Genomic DNA, 24,462 nt, shown 5'->3' with positions numbered 1-24,462 from the left:
CAATATTACTTTAAGTGTGAATAATCTCAGCAAAAATCATCAGTTTTATTATATAAATTACTTTAACAAAACAAAATGTTGTATTAAGACGCAGAAAAACATAGACAAAATACTTAGAAAATTATATCAAAAAATTGGGTATGACTATTATTTATGAGAGAATGTAGAAAAGGAATGTCCCTTTAGGAAACCATGTCAAGGGCACTCTGCTTTTAATTTTATGTCTGAATAAATAATAAAACTAAAATGGTATTAAACCTAATAATATTATGAGCTAACTCATGTAATCACATAATGCATGGATTTAGCATATTTGTGTAAGAATTGTACGAGCTGCCCCTACGGAATAATCATAAAAAGCGCCAGGATCTTATCTTTTTTGTCTTCCTCACTGGCTTTATCCTTTACTTCATTGATGCCGCCTCACACGTGGCCTTGAGTTGAGCGTTCGCCCCTGTGATGAAGGCTCTGAGTTCTGTCCACTGGCCGAGACACAACCTAGTCTGTAAATGTGGTAGTTTCTGCTCCTGCTTAGCGCTTAGCATTAAGGGACCACATTAATAGACTGGTTTCTTGTTGTAAGTATAATGCGATTGGGTGGGGTGTCCTTGTTTGGTATCCTCGGCGCGATAACACTTCATATACAAAATGACACAGCAAAGAACATCACAGTCTCCTAAAACATGCAGCACGCGCTTCACACACACAACACACTGCATGCATGCTCCTGACTGTATGAAGCCAATTAGTGGTCGTTTCAGAATTCTTTTTCATTGTATGGATGAGGAAATGTATAGTTTCTGCTGCAATAGACTGACGGAATGGCATGGCAGGCATACCTTTACCACTTATACACTGTAAGATAAACCAGCTGTCCCAATGGTTGAAAGACTCGATGAAGGATTTTATTTATCTATTTATTTTTATTTCGGTTTTTTCCTAAACCATACATAGATTTATCACTCACGGATCTGCTCTGATGAAGTTTTGGTCTAGTTGAAGTTTCAAAGAATTTTTGTGATTTAAAATAGATCCTCAAATGTTTGCAAGTTGCCGTATAAAGATGTGATCAATCTAGACTTCTACTTGACATCCCATTTGGAGATATAGCTCTGAAGATCAATGGTCAATCATTTTTAGAAACATTTAAGATGTAAATTCGAGGTAAAACAATTTGTTACTCATGAAAACTGTAATTGAAAAAAAAGAAAAAAATTAAATCAAATGAATATTATAGAGAAAACAGGGCCAAGTATATCTTTGTCACATGATTTAGAAAATAAAATAAGAATCAGAAGACACTATACAATAAAGGGTGATATGATTCGTTGAAGGGTTCAATGGGAGGGAGACAAACGTACTAACTAGTTTTGTGGATTATAACAAAGAAACTTTACAAGTGAAATAATTCAAAGTATTAATAAAGAAGTTAACTGTTGGTTGTAAATTACATATATATGTATATACATTACAAACAAGTCATTCCAAGCGTGTGGACAAAATATTATCAATTTTCCAATTGATTGTAGCGTTCTGCTGCACAGCATGACTAATTTTAGATCAGGCCTTCGGATGCCACATGCTCAAGGGTTAATTAATTGCGCTCCATTCTGCTGTTAAATATTTGTCTGCTTTCATTGTCCCGTTTTACTGTTCGTGTCATATTATGTAATCATGTTCGTATTGTGTGTCTTGATAAAGGGGCCGATCGCCTTGAAAATGTGACAATTCTTTTTCCACACGGTTGGAATTACTTCTCTGTCCCATATTTACCATTTGAAGTAATTCGTATCGTACAGACTTACGTTTGATGGGATCACGTGTCATCTGGAAAATCCTGTTGATATTACTTCTTTGATCCGTAGTGTGCGAAAAGCTGTATTGTCAGTTTTATTCTGGAAAATCCTGTTGATATTACTTCTTTGATCCGTAGTGTGCGAAAAGCTGTATTGTCAGTTTTATTTTAACCCACTCATAATTTACCATTTGTAAAATAGTACATCAAACAAGATTTATGTATCCAATATATAAAATACTATAACGCGAGGAACAATATGATTAGAATACAAATCCTTATTATCACTGCGCTGGATAAGAGGATCTGACAACACCCCATTAAGGGTCATGTTCAGGTGACCTTTGGGAATGGCCAATGAAATCGATGCTGGCAGAATCTTGAATGTGACTTTAAGGGGACGAAATTGCTTTAAATATGTATCAGAATTATTTTCTTATACAAAGTCATCTCGCCCAAACAGCACTACAAAGCTAATTGTATATGTCTACGTGGACGAAATTGTGTTGTTGTAATTGATCTAGCAATATGTAGAAAATGCATTGGATCTGAAGTACACTAGCATAAAGGTCACCCAAACATGACCCTTACGGGATATTGTCAGATCCTCTATTGAACGAAGTGGTTATAAGGATATGTATTTCAATCAGGTTGCGCGAGGAATGTATTGAGTTTAACAGAGAAAGTACACATTTACAGTGATCACGTAAGGTAGGCCTGTTTTTGATAATGTTTGCCGAATTACATTTTAGTTCCAAAAATAATGCGTATACCATAACAAAATTGATAACATTGAAGTCCGAGAATTTGGTTTTGACTTTTTTCTTTTTGAGAGAATAATTTCAAATTAGAAAAGTAGGAAAATCAGATGAAACTAATAATTGTTTAAGAATAGATTATTAGCATACATATCATATTAGATTTTATAAATATTTGTTAGTCTATGGTAGTCGTTTTGATACCTCATTTGTCCATTGTTACAACTGTCCATGACATCGTAAACGGAAGTTCGTCCGACCTTCTGTAATGTTAACATTTTGATTTGTGATCAATGGTCACAAGGGTTCAGAAAAATATCATGAATAAGCAAAACACCATTAGATTTGAAGCACCCATTTTTACTCGATTTATTGCATTCTATACCATTCAATATTCCCGATAAAACAACATTAATTTCAATGTTTATTAGCTGCGATCCAGCTGAGGAAGGAGGACACCCTGGTGTAGACCCCCGGGGCGTTCCTCTGTCCACACCCGTACCCCCAGGACGTGATACCAGCCAACTTCCATTGACCATTCCTCTTACAGGTGAGTGGACCACCAGAGTCACCCTGGAAGGTAAAGATAATGGCAAGTAAAGCTACTGCAAATAACCATTACAATGATCGAAATAATCAGAAAACACATATCGATATGAATATATCCAGACTGAAAATATACTTAGTACATGTGAATTGATTTTAAACATGGATATCTATTTATCAGTTTTAATGGTTAAACTGGACTACTGATCACGGTCGACATAAAATCACCAAGCGAAATGAATTTTTGTTTTCGGCAATAATGCATATTAAAATATTACTGCCTACATCAAATTTGTGAATTAGACATTGGGGTTATCAGAGCTGAATTTTTCCTTGTTATTTCTGTCTATAATTACATAACTGTTTGTGTTTGTTATATACAACATTGAGTTTGAGAAAATGTGATTGTTATAGTAGTGTACGTAAAAAAACGCCATCTCAAAATATTTCTGCAATACTGCCTAACTACTGCGTCGTTTAAAAAAAGTAACATATTTGCTCAGTGTCTCCGCAACAGTGATTTATATTTTTAACTGATACTTTCCCTTAGTAAACATTATTATATCTGACAGGCGCCATTTTGATCCAGGCTGTATCCAGCATATATTTGGCAGTATTAATGTATAATATAATATACGACAAGCGTCATTCCCACCCTGACTTTATCCAGTACCATCAAAGTATAATGACGTACCTGACAAGCGTCCTTTCCACCATGAATTTACCCAGTAACATCAAAGTATAATGACGTACCTGACAAGCGTCCTTTCCGCCCTGACTGTACCCAGCACAGAGGTTGGAGCTGTAGATGATGTTACCCATGTAGTATTTACACAAACTGTTTGTGATGATAGGAACATCGACCTCCTCAAGGTACTGAGTACCTTGTCCACCTGTGTAACAAAGTGGGGTGACATGATTTAACACAATCTGATTGAAATACATATCCTTATAACCACTTCGTTCAATAGAGGATCTGACAACACCCCGTAAGGGTCATGTTTGAATGACCTTTATACTAGTGTACTTCAGATCCAAGGTATTTTCTACATATTGCTAGGTCAATTTACAACACAATTTCGTCCACGTATACATATACAATTAGCTTTGTTGTGCTGTTTTGGCGAGATGACCTCGTATAAGAAAATAATTCTGACATATATTTAAAGCAATTTCGTCCCCTTAAAGTCACATTCAAGATTCTGCCAGCATCGATTTCATTGGCCATTCCCAAAGGTCACCTTAACATGACCCTTAATTTGGGTGTTGTCAGATCCTCTTATCCAGCGCAGTGATAATAAGGATTTGTATTCTAATCAGTTTGGATCTAACAGAACCAAGTAGTACCCTGGGTTAGATATGGGAAACCTCCAGGTACCAAGTGATAATGTCCACCGATATAAGCAGGGAATTGGAATATATCAAAAAATGAACAAGGAAAGAAATGGTCTTTTCATTAAGCCCACAGAACAGATTTTGATTAAATAACACGACGAGACTTTGTGATAGACTGTGAGGTCTCGACCATTGGACTGAACACAGAATTGGCATTTCATGGAATGGTGCTGAACTTAATCATAAAAACGACAAAATTGCGATGAAGGTGTTAGATGCCAAGTTGTCTTTTGTGCAATAGAAAAATAGGGACAATAGGTAGAAAGCAAACATTTTAGCTAAATGTCAGAATTGAGGATAAATAACAATTACATTCCGAGACGTCTGCTCCCAGGATTATGAAACTGTCCCGTAATTTTCCTACCTTAATCAGCTACAGATCACATTACAAAACGTCACTTCATTTGTGATTGACTAAGCTAACACTTAAGTCGAAGACTATTTGATGAATGAACTTGGTGCCAGGTGGCAATTACCTTGGTAAAGGTGCTATGTCATTGAATTGCTATCGAAATACATAACCCCTCAGCGCTGTGTGTTGCTCCCCAGCCGGAGGCTGTGCATACGACGTCGTCGAAGTTTAAATATAATAAATACATAGCCCCTCAAATTACTATAAAATACATAGACTATCACATTACTATCAAAATACATCGTCCCTCGTATAACTATCAAAATACATAGACCCTCACATTACTATCAAAATACATAGACTCTCACATTACTATCAAAATACATAGACCCTCACATTACTATCAAAATGCATAGACCTTCACATTACTATCAAAATACATAGACCCTGACCTTACTATCAGAACACATAGACCATGACATTACTATCAGAATACATAGACCCTGACATTACTATCAGAATATATAGACCCTGACATTACTATCAGAACATAGACCCTGACATTACTATCAGAATGCATAGACCCTGACATTACTATCAGAATGCATAGACCCTGACATTACTGTCAGAATACATAAGCACTCTCATTACTATCAGAATACATAGACCCTCACATTACTGTCAGAATACATAAACCCTCACATTACTATCAGAATACATAGACCCTGACATTACTATCAGAATACATAGACCCTGACATTACTGTCAGAATACATAAACCCTCACATTACTATCAGAATACATAGACCCTCACATTAATATCAGAATACATAGACCCTGACATTACTATCAGAATACATAGACCCTCACATTACTGTCAGAATACATAAACCCTCACATTACTATCAGAATACATAGACCCTGACATTACTGTCAGAATACATAAACCCTCACATTACTATCAGAATACATAGACCCTGACATTACTATCAGAATACATAGACCCTGACATTACTATCAGAATACATAGACCCTCACATTACTATCAGAATACATAGACCTTGACATTACTATCAGAATACATAGACCCTGATATTACTGTCAGAATACATAGACCCTCACATTACTATCAGAATACATAGACCCTGATGTTACTGTCAGAATACCTAGACCCTCACATTACTGTCAGAATACATAGACCCTCACATTACTGTCAGAATACATAGACCCTCACATTACTATCAGAATACATAGACCCTCACATTACTATCAGAATACATAGACCCTGACATTACTATCAGAATACATAGACCCTCACATTATTATCAGAATACATAGACCCTGACATTACTATCAGAATACATAGACCTTGACATTACTATATAATACATAGACCGTCACATTACTATCAGAATACATAGACCCTGATATTACTGTCAGAATACATAAACCCTCACATTACTATCAGAATACATAGACCCTGATATTACTGTCAGAATACATAGACCCTCACATTACTATCAGAATACATAGACCCTGACATTACTGTCAGAATACATAGACCCTCACATTACTATCAGAATACATAGACCCTGATATTACTGTCAGAATACATAGACCCTCACATTACTATCAGAATACATAGACCCTGATATTACTGTCAGAATACATAAACCCTCACATTACTATCACAATACATAGACCCTGACATTACTGTCAGAATATATAGACCCAGACATTACTATATAATACATAGACCCTGACATTACTATCAGAATACATAGACCCTGACATTACTATCAGAATACATAGACCCTCACATTACTATCAGAATACATAGACCCTCACATTACTATCAGAATACATAGACCCTGACATTACTATCAGAATACATAGACCCTGATATTACTGTCAGAATACATAAACCCTCACATTACTATCAGAATACATAGACCCTGATATTACTGTCAGAATACATAGACCCTCACATTACTATCAGAATACATAGACCCTGACATTACTATCAGAATACATAAACTCTCACATTACTATCAGAATACATAGACCCTGATATTACTATCAGAATACATAGACCCTGATATTACTATCAGAATACCTAGACCCTCACATTACTATCAGAATGCATAGACCCTCACATTACTATCAGAATACATTGACCTTGGTATTACTATATAATACATTAACCCTCACCGCTGTGTGTTGCTCCCCAGCCTGTAGCTGTACATACGACGTTGTCGAAGTCTTCGTTAGCATCGGGCAGACAAGCCGTCTTCACGTATTGGGTATTGACATCTACAGGCTTATCAAGTTTGATGAGGGCGATGTCGTTATGGTTACTGGAATGGTCGTAGTGTTCGTGAACGATAACACGAACTGCGGTGTGAATCTGGCTTCTGTAGATGTGGGACCGATCGTGGATACCAACGGCCACGGTCCAGTAACTCTTACTGGTACTGTAAATAGATACATTGTTATTCCAAATATAATGTTAATATGAATCAGGAATAAGAATGTCTGAAAGTGATTTACCAAACACTATCGTGGATGTATATTCCTTGTCCTCATAACAATTTACGTTTACATTTTCCCCTCTTCCTCTCCTCCAAATACATGGTTTAATAATTTGGTTGGGATTTTTAACACTTCCCGAGCAGTTAGAGTTAATATACTCCATTTGCTGGTACTTTCAAATTTCTATTCAAATATACCAATTACTTGAACCTAACAAACTTTAGGTTCAATTTTCATTTTCCTCAAATATATTCTCATTTAGGTATTTGGTATGGCTACACTAGTTATGCGCTTTATAATAAGCAAGTCATTTAAAGACATATATCCCTAGGTAATGACTGCAAGTGAAATATTTTTTATAAACATACAACTAGTAACTCATATACAACACACGAATACTACCAGAACACAAGCATTGTGCGTATGTTCGAGAAAATAAGGTTTAACATTTGAAAATTATATTCAGCATTTGATAAGTTTGAATGTTTAAAGTTTAGACACTTACTCCTGGAAACAATGAGCGGCGGTGACAACCCATTGGTTGTCTATAAGGGTACCGCCACACATGTGATGGCCGCCGTATCGCAGCGACACCTGCCAGGGGAATTCACCGTGTTGCGCCAAGTGACCTCCGACTATCTTGTGACTTCCAGAGACGCTGGGGACACCACAGTTACCTGAGGAATAGGTTGTGATGTTTAAGTCTTTATCGCTAGTTATATACAATAAATACATTGACATACAGCGAACTATTACATTAATGTTAACGAACTCACTTCAATTCTAAACATGGTTATTTGTCCCGTGATAATGATCTTCAATTTCCATTTTTTACAACAATTTATTAAAGAATGATACGAAGAAGGCTGATTTTAAGAATATAAAGAAATTTTTTAAATGATACCGTGATGACATTATAGTTTTGTGTTTCACATGCGATTTATAATATTATTTAGATACGTATAACCGCCATATAACGTTGAGGAATTTTTTAACTCTGTAGACGTTTTCATGACTGTCTCATAAGCCGATATCGGCTGGGCATCTTAAAAAAATACTTGTACATATATTTCATCTATGGCTGTATATGCTTGTGATGTGTGGCATTTATCACTGCGACATCTCCGATTATTAGTAATATACACTATTTATCAATTATGTGGTCCATTTTGTGTTATACTGCCTTGGTAGAATAAAATAATGAACGAAGGCGTAATCGAGGTCATTATTTTATATTCTACCAAGGAAGTATAACAACATGTTGACCGAATAAAGGTCCTTAATTTTCATATAAGATATGTAGTTCCATTAACAAATTTTAACCCTGAAGAACTCAACGTTTGGGCAATGACATAATAGAAGGAGTAGTGACTCGATGTTACTCAAAAAACATCGAATTTATATGTTATATATCGAACCCCACGTGACTACGCATTAGCCAATTGAGAGAAGGGAAACATCCTAGCATATCTAATATTTCTATATATGTATCCAAAATTATGATGCATTGATCACATATTGAGATATTATTGTTACTATTATTATCTTTGATGTAATGTTTTGTGATTAGTTCAATAAGTCATCTAAGTCGCCATTTAGCACTGTTGTTAATTTACTGTATGATAACAATATACATTGTATATGATGTAAACATTCCATTGTTCATTCTATTACTGTAATAGTATTTATATGGGATTAACGAATAATATTTTCATCCGGTAAATGTATCAATAATACACTATTATAATATGCTATTGCAGAAGGTTGTGTTATAATTGTTGAAGGTGAAGTTACTTTATATCACATCAAATATCGCTTCTAATTTCATCTGGTGCAATTAATACAGTCCACATTGAGTCATTGGTCTTAGCCATGTTATTGTAATCATACCACTTGAAGATCCTGTTGATCCTGATCCACTTCCGGTGTGTGATGGCGCATGTGTAGGAGCTGATGTAGCACTGGTGTGGTGAGCACCATAGCAACAAGCTTCTAGAAAGCCACAGTAACTAAGGACTAGATGATTTCCAGCTCCACAGTGTGAGGTTCCACTCAAAAGATTTACACAAGCTCCTTGATGATATGCATGACATGCTGTGAATAGTTTAAAAAATAAAATCTTTATATAATACATTATCTATAAAATTAAACTCTCCTTTCGTGAAATATAAGGCCAGCAGGTTGAGGTTTGACCATCTAATCCATAAGATGGAACAGCCATTTATACTGTGATTACTTGACATTTTTAAAATAATCTCTTTACATAGTAAACTATAAACATCAAACCTTTATCTTTTGGAACTGATGGTCTATGTAAATGCCAGACATTGGGTTAGACCGACAATACCGTTGAGTAACGATGCACTATTCAGTAAGATGGAACAAGCATTTTGAAGGTGATCAGTTGACGTTTCTATGTCAACATTAGTGACGTCATAATGGTCACGATTTGGATGTCAGTTATTGTACTTTTGACTTAAGTACGGCTCATTAGTTCATATACATATTTAAGGAATAGATTTTTCTTTTGTTGAGGTTATGATGGTATAATGAGTATAATGATAATGGAGCACGTGTAAATTATGTAACCCCGGCGAATTCATTATTATAGGAGAACAATTCAAACCTATATATAATCGCAATCAGATGTAGAAATAATAATTCAAAAGCCTTCAATTGGTAATCATAGAGGCATGAATGTCACACAGCCAACCGCAAATTCGACCAGCGTTTCTAGCAGTTTTATCCTTCAATAATTATAGAACAGTGACAAAACGGTTCTTTTCTTGAAATTACTGCTGTTATTTTCCCATGATTTCTATTTTTGTATTTTGGGATATATCAACTCCACATTGTCTTACAGGCGGACATTTCTAATTCTAGCGTAGATAAGAAAATCACCTACAAGTAACTGATAGACAAACACGTTCTCGATACTAGTATGTGAGACGACGAAAAATCATGTGCAATATGTCACCGTCCCTGGGCTATGTCATAGTAAAATTGAAGACATAGAAGGAGAATTAACTACCAATTACAGCTCTACAGAGACAACCATACCGTTATTTGATTTGTTTTATGTATATCAAATGATCGAACCACCTGTTTCATCTGTTGCCACACACAAAAATTCATGCTTGTCATGACACAGTCCAGGGGACGATAAAACGGCAGTGATAGCTACCCCTATAGTATCTAAGATAATTTAGTGGTTATATAACGACGATTATGATGTCAACGATGAAAATGTTAATCTTAATGATTGAAATTTGTTCTTGCTACATTAATACGGTTAAAGAAACGCACGTGGAGGAATAAAATGCATCGAATATTATGTCGATCGTTTTGTCATTATCAAAAATGTTTTCATATTAAGAAATACATCTGATAGTAGATATATCGGATATCCGGTGTTCATTTAGGTATGACTACTTAGTATTCTCTCATATAGAAAATCAATTTACCAGGTTTTTTTTTGTACATCACCATTAATATTTTCTTTCATATAGGTCTTGGCTTGTCTTGTCCAAGTAATATTTTATTTTATATATAGGGATTGGATTTCGCTTTTATGTTACCATGCTTGTATAGAGCAATTCCTCTAGGAATATAAACTATGGGGCGCGTTCCATATTGAATATATTCTTAGAGGAATTGCTCCATATAAGCATGGTCATTATAAAAGCGAAATTCAATCCCTATATTTACACACACACGACTTTTTTTTATATATATGTCATTAAAAAAATCGCCATTTGAATGTGCCGTAATTATTCAATTAAGGTCGGTCAAAAGTGGGAGGAGCTTACATAATTAAACGGCGAATAATGACTCTTCACGTAAAGTAGAATTATTCATCCGCGACGACGAAAAAGTTTAGTATTTTAGTGTAAAATAAACATGAAAAACAAAGTAAATTTCAGAGATATTTTTATTTAATCAGATCAGAACTTTAAAAATATATTTAATTTTACTAAACGTTAATGTATAGCGTAATAACATAAATTATTTGTGTGAACTCATCGAGGCGAAGCTGTCACACGCTTATACACTAGAGTTTACCGAAGTTGTCGAAACAACGGTGTTCAAGTAGCTCAATGTGTTTGAGATCGTCGTATGACTTGATGATATTACATCACTGGAAGCCATGTGATAATGTAATTTGCGCTTAGATCCATCGCCATTGATAGAAGGAACAACTTCACGTGTGTTCGATGGATACAAAGTATTTGTCGTATTGTCGTAAGGCGTAACTGTCAACACGTGGATTACTAGCGGTGCATGTTTATAATACACATGATTAAATTATCAAAGAACAAAGACAAAAGGATATGTATATAACTGACCTCTGTCAGTGTGTCTCACGCCCGTCCACCCAAAAGACTCGATCGTAGGATTACATAATTATTTCCATATTTTCATTTTCACTGTTACCATCCTCACCTCTAAATTACCAACCAAACATACAAAATACTATCTCTATCATCATCACTCCATACATTCTCAAGTCATTATCACATCTTCAAACCACATTCATTCACTCATCGATTAGTACTCAATTTATAGCTTCATCCATTTACTAAAACTGCACTAGCTATGATCTTCACATTCAATTAACATTATTATCTACATTTATCTTACACACATCTTTCATTTCCAAACAATTGTTATTATTATCATTATTTTTTTGTAAAGCTTAAGGGGAGATTTAATTCATATTACTTATAACTTATTGTTGGTAAATTGATATTAGAATAAATACAAGTGTATTTAGTTATTGTTTTTAAACAGTATATTTACAAAATGCGATGTTTTCACAATCCATTACATGTTAATTCCTTAATTAAAACAATACAAGATCATTATCATGTTCAAAAATATATTGCTACTAGTAGAGGCGTTTCAATGAAAGAAAATTTAGTTTTAGTATGGAGTAAATCGAAAAAATGAATTTTCTTAATTTAGATTTTAATTTGAATTTGAATTCTTAAATTTATTTACTTATATATTTATCTCTCCTGCTAACATTTTTATTCTACTAATGGTGATTCATACAAAGTAAACCTTGACAAGGCCTAAAGAAATAATTAAATAATAAAAAAAACTTGGCTAGCCTACCATCCCCTTTTTGTTTATTTCTCTCTTGTTATCTCTTTTCTTTTCTTCTAATATCCTTTTTCCCTTCTTTGGTTTCTTTTCCTTTCTACCAAAAAGTGACATCCACCATTTTAACAAAAAAGAAAGCACTCTACGTCGCCCCGGTCGGGATATTTTCCCCGTTTCTTTATACAATTGTTTGTTAATTTAAAGATGCCCCACCGCTGACAAATGATATTTTTTCATTATCAAAAACAGGAGCAGACGATTAAGAATTTTTCTTCAGTTACAAAAGTTACTTACTTTACACCATTACCACCATTGAAAAGTTTGAGCTTCTAATTTTACTTCAACTTAAAATTACAAAAAAAAATAATTGCATCCCGAAAAAATTCCGTTGTAGTTTATCCTATATAGAATGAAGAACTGATTGCGCATGCACCAAAGGCAAAATAAATTATTTGAGATTACTTTTTTCTGTTAATTAGACATATATATATATACGATTAAACACCAATTATTGTTCAAGTGGTGAATATCATTTATGCTTTGTCGGCGGTGGAGCATCTTTAAATTTTTTTGTATCATATATAAATAAAAAAACATAAGTGTATTGTTTACATGTTTCCAAAATTCTATGAAAAACAACAATATACACGTAATGTTTCATCAAAATGTAAACAAAGCCATGTGTTTCTGTTAAAAAAGTAGCCCCTTTACGTTGCATAGAACACTGTCATACGCCAGTTCAAAGTTCAATGTTACCATGCAGTTATGGTAAACAAAATCGGCTAGTACTTGGGTATAGTAAATAAGCCTAGCAAGTGTAAATATAGGACAGTAGACTTCTTAAGGGCGTAAATATTTATCATTTTAATTTCTAAAAGCTCGAATTGTTTTATGCATTGGCATGTATTGGTATTGTAATATGTTGTATTATACAGATAAATAACACTAAAATGAAGATCCACGTAACTGGTTGTTTGTTCTGCTCTATATGTTCAGTCCAGATATGCGGGTTTATTCTCAAACTGTCCCATGTACTGACGGAAAAACTACTGCCGAATAAACTTGTGCTTTATCCGTTAATACGATCAAGTGAATTTGTTCCATATTTGACGGTACTTTTCTAATTTGACCCAGAACTTTAACCTTCCGGTGAATGAAACGTCATATAGTCCCGCTACAAAGTGACATCACATTCACCGGCATGACGCCATTGCTACGATATCGAAAACCTCGTATGGCGGTGTCGTCTTTTTCTTGGCTCATGGCAAAGGTATGCATTGTAAAGTATATTACGCTTATATATTTCCTATGGTAGTACATAGAAGTACTACACTCGTATTCGATTTAATGAATGAATCTCGTCCTCTGCGTCAACGAAGCGTTTCGCTCCGAGCGACCACGTACACTACTGCCAATTTGCTTTTGTTTGAATGTCAAAATGGTTGGAGGATAAGCAGAATACGCGGTTAGTATCTTCCAATGCAAGTTTATTTTGGTGCACGATATAATCCCTGTATTGTAAGATACTAACCATGTATTATCTCATTATCCCTATATATACATGGCGTCGGTCAATCAATGTTTCTTTAAATGCTCACACTGCTTGTTCAGAATCATTATAAGTAAAACTTTGCTATAACAAATTCCATGTAACCAGACGAAACAATTTGTTCTGACAGAAATTCGCTATACTTGGACCCAACCAGTAGTCGTGACGGAACAGTAGTCATAATTGTGTACATATTATAATCTGCGTCCAGATTTCCAAATGTCTGGAGTTGCAGACGAATACTTCATGATGGTGTTGTTTTGTTTATGTGGAAATAATGTCTTTCATGACATGCAAACAATCATTTTTTCCCCAAATAACGACTTTTGTTCCTTCACGACTACTGGTAGAGTCCCAGCAGAGTTTCATTGTTGAAAGAAATGTATTGTAAACCAACTAGCTTTTTATCGTTCGATTTACCTTGGCAAATTTCGCGATTAAAATTATTTAGCGAACGCTTATCTCCGCGGATATATACTGCCATACTTGATTTGATTTTTTGATTTAAACATATTTTATTGCGAAATGTGCAAAGGGGTTGGGCACAAGTTGTATAACTTATATAAAGCCCGTTCCCAAAAAAATAAAACATTCAAATTACATTGACAAGATGGCATTTACAAGATAAGATATACATAATATATAAAGTTGTATTTGAGACAGAGAGAGAAGGAGAGAGTGAGGGAAGAGCGAGAAAGAGAGAGATGGGGAGGGAGAGAACTATTTTATAACCAGTATGCTCCTCAAGGTGATAGTTTCACCCCTAATATACTATTATTTTAAAATCTACCCCTCCGATAAAGACGACAAAAGCTCTAAACCACTTTTCCTTACTTTCAACTTCTCCATACTTATAGTGATTGGTAAATCTATTCAATATTTTAATCGGCAAAAAAACTGTCGCATAGAGACCGCGAAAAGTAGTAGCCGTATAAAAAAAAAGTTGGTTAACAGTAATTTAATTTCAAATTAAATTAAATTTTAATTAAATTACTATGGAATCAGCGCACAATTTGTGCTCTGATCTCCAACAGTGTCAATAGCAGGTTCCAATGAATAATATTTTTAAATGTTTCTAGGGATTTTTTTTCTGTTAAAATACTAAGAAGGTAGACATCTGTTGAAATATAAGAAAGAAGATACCTTGGCAGTACTAGTCTTCGTTATGTATAAACACATATTTCTGTAAAAATAGATGTTTTTTTCTGTTTAAAAATGCTAAAAGGAAATAACTCAATTTAAATGTATATACATAAAAACACTATGAATTTACCTGTCTCAGACAGAGCCGGTGTGACGGTCACGGTTAGGACCAGCAGAGCGATACAGACCAACTCCATGTTGCTGTGTAGCGTTAGTGCAACTGGACTTGGTCAGGGCAGTTCTCTCTAGTTCTGGGTTTTATCTCTGGAATCGTGACACTCAGGTCATTTTTTATCACCGATGTAGAACACATCGGTTCTATGATCACCTGTTTTACGGGCTCAGACTACATGACTCGTAACAGTGCACACCTTGCTTCAAAAAGTGTGTTTATTTGGTGTATTGAATTATATGTATACATTGAGTTACTTGCCGTTGTTGTAATGGGTTTTAAATGATTTTGTTGTGTGACAAAGTAGCATATGATATTATGTTCGCCAACACATGAAGTCACAATACCTAGTTACTGTGAAGTTCATACCGTAGCAGAGCACCGTGACGTAATACTTACATATTAATTTGTTTTATATGTACATACAGAGGCTTGATTTATATCTAGGGCTGATCTGTTGCCCAATTCCTGTCATAACGTCATACGTTATGGGGGTGTAATGAAAATGGAACACGTGTAAATTATGTAACCTTCGCCTATACATAAAATTAACACGGGCTCCATTATATTTATACCCTCATAACCTCTCAAAATAAAAAGCTATTCCTTATATTTACATTTTTTGCGTAATTGAATATTATTCATTTTCGCAACAGTTGCATGCATTTTATAAAAATACCCATAGTTTTTCTCTCCCGTCATCGTCAACGAATTCGATTCAACAGCTGATTGCAATCGAGTCATTCATATGTTTCCACCAGAAGTACGGTCTTGACCCCACGTTGCTACGCCAGTGAGTATTCCCGTAACAATAGAATCGCCGCACGTGTTGTACTATCATTATACCCTGATAATGATAATACTTGACAGCATGGTTATTGAGTCCATGTCAGTGCAAACTGTAAATACTCAAGTAGAGTCATGCAGTGTATTGTACCTCATTTGTCCAATCTTACAACTGTCGATGACATCGCCATCCGAACTTCTGTAATGTTAACATTTTGATTTGTGATCAAGGGTCACAAGGGTTCAGTAAAATAATGGTTCAGTGGTTTCGGGGCGGGAATGTATGTGCACCCTCCTAGTCCACGACCTATTGATTATCAAGAATAAGCAAAACATCGTTATATTTGAAGCACCCATTTTTACTCGATTTATTGTAGTCTATTCTATCCAATAGTCCCAATAAAACAACATTAATTTCAATGTTTATTAGCTGCGATCCAGCTGAGGAAGGATGACACCCTGGTGTAGACCCCTGGGGCGTTTCTCTGTCCACATCCGTACCCCCAGGACGTAATACCAGCCAACTTCCATTGACCATTCCTCTTACAGGTGAGTGGACCACCAGAATCTCCCTGAAAGGTATGAATAATAAGGCTGAAACCATTATGTGTTGTAAATCAATATCAAAATGTGAAACGACAAACAAAATATCTAATTTTCAAATTTCCATAAAAAGTGTATAGAGCGTAAAACCTCAACTATTTTATTAGAATATTAAGTTACAACAAATGATAATTGTAATGGTCACCCAAATACTCCCAAACATATTAGAAGCATTTGGTGGCATATCTCAAAACCCCTACATACCAGTTTTGTCTGAAATCGAATACGTAAACTTCGAGCAATCATTTTCTTTATTTCAATTCCATGGCAACACAATATTTTCGAAAGTGGTAATTTTCATGTTTGGTGTCCCACAAAAATTCATAATTTGAGAACTCAGGCAAAACATTTTTTAATCAGAATTGTTGGAATATCGGTCATGATTTTAATTAAGCGTCAACTTTATTTTTTTCATCTACGCAGTCAGACAAAAATCCTAACTATATATATTTCATTCTTACTACTATGTCTAATGGTTTTGATAATGCAGATGCGTATTATAATATACTTTTACAACATTGCTGCAAAAGTGCAATTTTCAGGAATTTCATTCGTCAACGTAATGCAATTGCATTGTATTTTTGTGAGTGTTTTTTACTAAGTCAGTAATATATAAACCACTTCCATATGCAATCTGATTAAATACAGATCCTTATAACCATTCCGATAAATAGAAAATCTGACAACATCCCATATTGGGTCACGTTCGAATGACCTTTATACCACCTGTACTTTAGATCAAATGCATTTTCTACACATTGCAATGCCAATGAATAACGGCATTTCAAACCAGTATACATATACATTAAGCATTGTTGTGCTCATTGGGCGGGATGACTACGTACATGGAAATAATTAGGACAGTTTTTGTCCAAACTATTTTGTCCACATTAAGATTCCAGCAGCAGCAATTTGATTTGTCATTTCCAAAGGTCACCAGGAGGTGACCCATAATCGGATGTTGTCAAATTACTTTCATATGGTACCATAGTAAAGACAAAAACGTTTGCTCTTATTATGCTTAGCTTCCTATTAACAGTTATGATCATTCACGGACGGCCTCCCCTGCCTACAATATATTGCGGATGTGCTGTTTACTTTGGGAGCTGTGGGATGTTATTGATATGTCGCCATGTGATGGGTAAATTACAATCTATTTTATAGTAGATAAGAACAATGAATATATTCAATATATGTAAAAATGAATTTTTATTATAATTAATTACTGAACAATGTAAATCTATAGTATTACTGTTTACGTTCCATCATATGTAAAGTTTGCACAGAAAAAACGGCTGGTAAAATACATTGGCTCCATTTTAAATATGTTGGTGAACAATCTTATAATCAATTCAACAATGGTAATGATGTTGAAAAAACCCCAAAATATTCAAGCAACAACATGTCAAGATCTAGAAGGCCTTACCACTTGGTATTTGGCATGTAGCATGTTGATACCAAAGACTCTCCAGGTTTGTTAAAATGAATGGCATTGACCATAATTCTTGTGTAATGACAATGTTTGGTTAATGCTTAATAACGTACCTGACAAGCGTCATTTCCACCCTGACTTTATCCAGTGCCATCAAAGTATAATGACGTACCTGACAAGCGTCATTTCCACCTTGACTTTACCCAGTACTATCGAAGTATAATGACGTACCTGACAAGTGTCCTTTCCATCCTGATTTTATCCAGTACCATCAAAGAATAATGATGTACCTAGCAAGCGTCCATTCCATCCTGAATTTATCCAGTACCATTAAAGTATAATGACGTACCTGACAAGCGTCCTTTCCACCCTGACATTACCCCGTAACATCAAAGTATAATGACGTACCTGACAAGCGTCCTTTCCGCCCTGACTGTACCCAGCACAGAGATTGGAGCTGTAGATGACGTTTCCCATGTAGTATTTACACATACTGTTTGTGATGATAGGAACATCGACCTCCTCCATATACCGTGTACCCTGTCCTCCTGTATAATAAAGTGGGGTGACATGATTTAACAGATCATCAACTTGTATATTGGATTTGATCCAAACCTTTATGGCAGAATGTAGTACACTTACGAATGGTTAACGTCCTCTAACCTTTAATTCTACGTAAAGGGAGAAATAAATGATTGGGTTTAAGTGCTGAATGAGTTACTATCAAACTACATCGACCCTCATATTACTATCAAAATAAATCGACTATACATAACTATATAAATACATATACCCTTTCATAACTATATAAATAAATCGACCCTCACATTACTATAAGAATACATAGACCCTGACATTACTATCAGATTACATAGAACCTGACATTACTATCAGAATATATAGACCATCACATTACTATCAGAATATAGAGACCCTGACATTACTATCAAAATACATAGACCATCACATTACTATATAATACAAAGACCCTCACCGCTGTGTGTTGCTCCCCAGCCTGTAGCTGTACATACGGCGTTGTCGAAGTTTTCGTTAGGATCCGGCAGACAAGCCGTCCTCACGTATTGGGTTGTGGTATCGACAGGCTTATCAAGTTTGATCAGGGCGATGTCGTTATGATTACGAGAGTGATCGTAGTTTTCGTGGACAATCACACGAACAGCGGTGTGGACTTGGCTTCTGTAGATGTGGGAGCGGTCGTGGATACCAACGGCCACGGTCCAGTAACTCTTACTGGTACTTGATAATGGACAAATAATGTAATTATATATAGGTAGCACAGTGCTAATTATAATGTTTCACAAAAGACCCCCAACCGTCCCCGCAGTCGTGTTATTGCGTTCGGTATTCATGTAACTCACATCAAAAAAAGCCTTTATCTCAATACCAAAGTAAGGTTATTTAAAATGAATTTATTTTGTTTTGCATCCCTTAAAATTATTAGATACCTAATTTACCGGAATAGACAATGTCTAAATTTTGACTAATCAGAAACCAGAGCATGGCAGCCATAACTGGTTGACGAATCATAACATGAACGGTCGGATGCACCTTTTCTTCACCATGATGAATATATATGGAAATGTTATAGTTCATAGGTAGAGTCCTTTCACAATTCCACATGGAATAATGATATTGAATAGTGAATGCAAAATGTACGAAAATAATTGAGAAGACTGCGGAGTTAAAAAAGATGAGTCTTAACTTAATGATATTTTTCGAGTATTTCGATTTTTTTTATAGAATTACAGGTAAATACTGGGACATGATTGAGGTACTCCTACATAATTTTCGACGTATATACTTACTCCTGGAAGCAGTGAGCAGCGGTGACAACCCATTGGTTGTCTATTAGGGTACCTCCGCACATATGATGGCCGCCGTATCGCAGGGACACCTGCCAGGGGTATTCTCCGTGTTCGGCCACAGTTCCCCCAACAATCTTATGGTTTCCGGTAACACTAGGAACACCACACTGACCTGAATAAAATGTTTTATAAGTATCGAAAACAAACCTAACAATTGTATATTCTTTATATTCATATAACTTATCAGTTAGTTCACTACTGACCTCTACATATATGTCATTTAATTCTATATTAAAGCTATAAAGGGTTACCACATCTGGCCGACAGAGGAAATGCAACTACGAACATCTGTTGTCTGTTAATGTGACGAAAAACATACCACTTGAGGATCCTGTTGATCCCGATCCACTTCCGGTGTGTGATGGCGCATGTGTAGGAGCTGGCGTAACTGGTGTCTGATGAGCACCATAGCAACATGCCTCTAGGAAGCCACAGTAACTAAGGACGAGGTGATTTCCGGCTCCACAGTGTGCAGTTCCACTCAAAAGGTTTATACAAGTTCCATGAAGACTTGTCTGACAGACTGAAAATAATTTAATTGTAAAACCTTATTTTGGTCAATACTGTCTTCATTACGCATAACACAGTCATAAAGAAACATTTTACTTTTTTATTATTTAAGGATTAACTTATAGATATGACACGAAAAATTTGAGTGTACTCTAAATAAACCGCGAAGCAGTATATGATGAGAGCCACTCAGAATTTTGTGTTACATCTCCATAACATAAAAATATATTCAAATTAATCCTTTTAATTCAATTTCCTAAAGATAATCTCTTCAATACTCAAAATTCATTTTGGGACTCTTTTGTCTGTGAAATCATTACGCCGTCATATCAGCCAATCAGAAGCAACGTCACAAACAGCGACGCCATTTTTTCCTTTATAGGCTGATAAGATAAATTAGTAAGCCATTGAAAATGCTCGTAATAAGCAAAATTGAATTATTGTAGGATAATACCTACTGCATGTGTTATGTTATCCCGTCTCAGACAATAATCTGGTATTCCTATTGGTTGAAATGACGCCACGTAATATCTAAGATATAGTCATATTAGGTTAGTAGAATCGAGTTATGTTTGGACAATAGAGTTAATCGTTCTTTGACCCTAACGTCATTAGAAACAAGATGGTGGTCAAGTAACGCTTTGCAACGAAGTTGCTCAGAGGGATGGAAACAAAACAATTTTCAAAAAACTTTTCAAAAGCAAAAAAAATCGGCTAGTCTTCTTTAGGATAATTAAACAGAAATGGACCATGTCAACACATTCAGGTTAGTCAATGAGGTGGAAATTACTTAAGTTCTGAGTCATTTTGGTTTCCATATATAATGTATTTAGAAGTTATTTAATTGAAAGCACATTGGACGGGATGTTTTAGTTCGTTTATTTTAGATTTAATATTTTATTAGGTCAATAACAAACTGTGTAACTATTATTGCTATGTTGCTGGCTGGTTGTTCTTAACGTCTCATTAACAGCTACGGTAATTTGAAGCCTGGGGCCTCCCTGCATTAAGTGAATGTCTATGTTTAGGGAGGTTGATGTTATCGTGTCTCCTTGTAATAGTCCGTTATTTGTAACGTTATCTCACTCACATTTCTTACAGAAGACAAAGAACAGCACACCCCACCTGCTCATATTATACTTAGGTATGTTTCCCAAAGGAATGATTTGGTTTTGTAGTATGTTATGCAAATAGAAAGTTAGAATTTAACTCATTCTCAAATACTGTTCGTGTATCACAATGAGACACAACACCAACTTTGTGGCTGTATCCGGGATATTTATGTATTCTTCTGACACAACATAGTTTATACACAGGACGTCGACCTAAAATAACACATGCCCACAATTTGAAATATCTACATAACGTACTGTGCTTTTAACGTAAAGTACTTTCGTTCGTCTCAGATGTTTGTGTAGACAATGTTGTATTGTAATCATTTCGACTATGCCTGTTGCTACTCTGTACTGCAACTACAACTGTAGTACGGTCCGTTACCAAGTTCTATCTTGGACCTAGACACTGTTAAACATATACAAATAAATGGCTAGTCTACTTGACTCATAATCACATGTTAACAACCATGATCCGATTCATTTACACCTGGTAAATACAACAACTGAATCACCTTGAGCACCCTGTATCTTCAATACCACAGGTCTAAGTAAAGAGGCTGCTTCACTATGACAGTCAGTTCCTCGTGTACAAAGTACACATTATCACGACACCTATACCGAGACACCTGTGACTACAATACCGAGTCACCCTTTTACCGCGGCACCGAGTGCTTTGGCAATCCTTGTCTCATTTGCTTTGGCATCCTTGTCTCATTTACTGAACACCTGGTATCGAACTGACACTCCGTTACCCTGTACTGCAGTACCCTGTGACGTATAACCCATAGTGGTAGCAACAGTGGAACCCCAACTTACACAGTTGGGCCCAAACGTATTCAGCTTGGTCACTGACAGAACCTTTTGCCGAAGCAGAGATTCGTCTGTTACATCGTGCTCCCCATTAACAATCATTCTGAACTACTTAACTTAGAATCAGTAAATTATTCCTGGTATACAGAATTTCAACAATTAAATACTTATTTATTTCAATTTTAATCAACTTTTTATTTGCTAATATATCTTTCCTACATGTAACTGTGAATTTAGAAACTATCATCAACACTCCAGCCCTACCCATTTATTAGTCATTAATTGATTAAAGAATCATAATACACTTCCAGAAATCAAGGGGAATAACTCTAATCAAAATATTGTACAATCATTGGCTTTAATTACCTTTTTAGCCTATTGTGGGTTATTCAAAACCCCGTTTGTCCATGGTCAATGGTCCGTCCCTCCGTCTTTCCGCCCGTTTATATGTTCTTGGTTACAGTCATTTCTCAGAAAATACTTTTAAGGGATCTATTTCAAATTTCATATGCAGGTTTCCCTAGATCTTTGTTGTGCTTATTGTATACTGGGACCAGTCCTTCGTTCAAGACACCAGACTTCTATATTCGAACCTCAATGATGACATAGAATCTCATTTAGCATGTTATAAAAATGACATAGTAATTATGTTTTACATGTAATAAAAAAGTAATATCCTGAAAGATGTCACTAGTATTTGAGTACGTGAATCAAGATTACATACTACCAATCTGATTGAAATACAGATCCTTATAACCACTCCGTTTAAATAGAGGATCTGAGAAAATCCGATTAAGGGTCATGTTCGCATTACCTTTATACCACGTGTAATTCAGATCAAATGCATTTTCTGCACGTTGCTCTGTCAATTAACAATGCCATTTCGCCCCAACATACACATACGATTACCTTTATCGTGCTCTTTGGGCGAGATGACTACGTACACGGAAATAATTCTGACAGATTTTCAAACTATTTCGTCCCCTGAAATTCACTGTCAAAATTTTGCCAGCAGCAATTTGATTGGCCATTTACAAAGGTCACCTGGACATGACCCCCAATGGAATTTTCTCAGATCCTCTTATCAAACGTAGTGATAATAAGCATCTGTATTTTAATCAGATTGACATACTGCAAATCACCATCTTTTCCCCAGCGACCATAGTTTAGCGTTTCCATATTTTTTCACTGCTAGTAAATGTCACTATGTAGATGTTGGAAACATATGTGCAGTTGTAAATTTTCGCATTCTAATTCCCCGTAAAAAATAGCACACGAGAAGAAATAATGTTTGCAATACATATTCCAATATAAAACAAAAATGAATAAATAAGCACAGGCCGTATAAACAATATATACCTGTAGCAGACAATGCCGGGCTGACGGCCACAGACAGAAACAGCAGAGCGACACAGAACAACTCCATAGTGATGTGTGGCGTCGACGTTAGTGAACTTGGTTAGGGCAGTCCTACACCGAACTGGCTGTAATCTGTTGGACCAGATCGTGACACCGGGGCACTCCTTATATCACAGATTTAGACCAGGGGTCAACGTTGGTAAGCACATGTTCTTTTGAGGTCAAATTTGTGGTCTCACATAGTTCACATCTTACTTCGAAAACTTAGGCATTGTTAAGTGTACCAACCCTATTTGGTGAATCTTTGCTGTCTTTTTTTAATTCATATATGTTTTGCATAATTATATGAAGTTAACAACTAGACATTCTGAATAATTCAATATTGCATCGAGCATTTTCAATGGGTTTACACTTTGTGCTATTTCAGTACATACAATGAGGTCACGGTATTTATATGTTATGGAGATATAATACAAAAAATGAGACTGTACTATCATCATAAACCGCCTCAGGGTGACCTTGAGTACATTCTGATTTTTTTTAAAAGTCTTACATTTTTGAAAAATGAAAGTAAAACATTAATATGGGATTATCATGACAGCCAAATGGTACA

At 35.4% G+C, this 24,462-nt stretch overlaps 2 protein-coding genes across 2 annotated transcripts; both read right to left on the bottom strand.

The window, feature by feature from the left end:
• Positions 1-2,897: 2,897 nt before the first annotated feature.
• On the bottom strand, positions 2,898-15,456 carry LOC138306202 (tryptase-2-like). Its single transcript, XM_069246601.1, has 6 exons — positions 15,307-15,456; positions 9,269-9,472; positions 7,884-8,055; positions 7,058-7,320; positions 3,853-3,992; positions 2,898-3,126 (listed from the first exon to the last, which is right to left on the bottom strand). Exons 1-6 carry the CDS (start codon positions 15,371-15,373, stop codon positions 2,971-2,973), a joined length of 1,002 nt encoding a protein of 333 aa, XP_069102702.1. The 5' UTR covers positions 15,374-15,456; the 3' UTR covers positions 2,898-2,970.
• Positions 15,457-16,472: 1,016 nt separating this feature from the next.
• LOC138306106 (prostasin-like) lies at positions 16,473-24,001 on the bottom strand. The gene is made up of 6 exons (XM_069246468.1): positions 23,850-24,001; positions 20,375-20,578; positions 19,996-20,167; positions 19,164-19,426; positions 18,578-18,717; positions 16,473-16,706 (listed from the first exon to the last, which is right to left on the bottom strand). The coding sequence occupies exons 1-6, from the start codon at positions 23,914-23,916 to the stop codon at positions 16,551-16,553; spliced, it is 1,002 nt and encodes a 333-aa protein (XP_069102569.1). The 5' UTR covers positions 23,917-24,001; the 3' UTR covers positions 16,473-16,550.
• Between the last annotated feature and the right edge of the window lie 461 nt (positions 24,002-24,462).

This window comes from Argopecten irradians, chromosome 13, assembly GCF_041381155.1.
Source record: "Argopecten irradians isolate NY chromosome 13, Ai_NY, whole genome shotgun sequence".
In the NCBI taxonomy this organism is placed as follows: domain Eukaryota; kingdom Metazoa; phylum Mollusca; class Bivalvia; order Pectinida; family Pectinidae; genus Argopecten; species Argopecten irradians.
The sequence above is the reverse complement of the archived record's forward strand: the minus strand, read 5'-3'. Positions and strand labels throughout refer to the sequence as shown.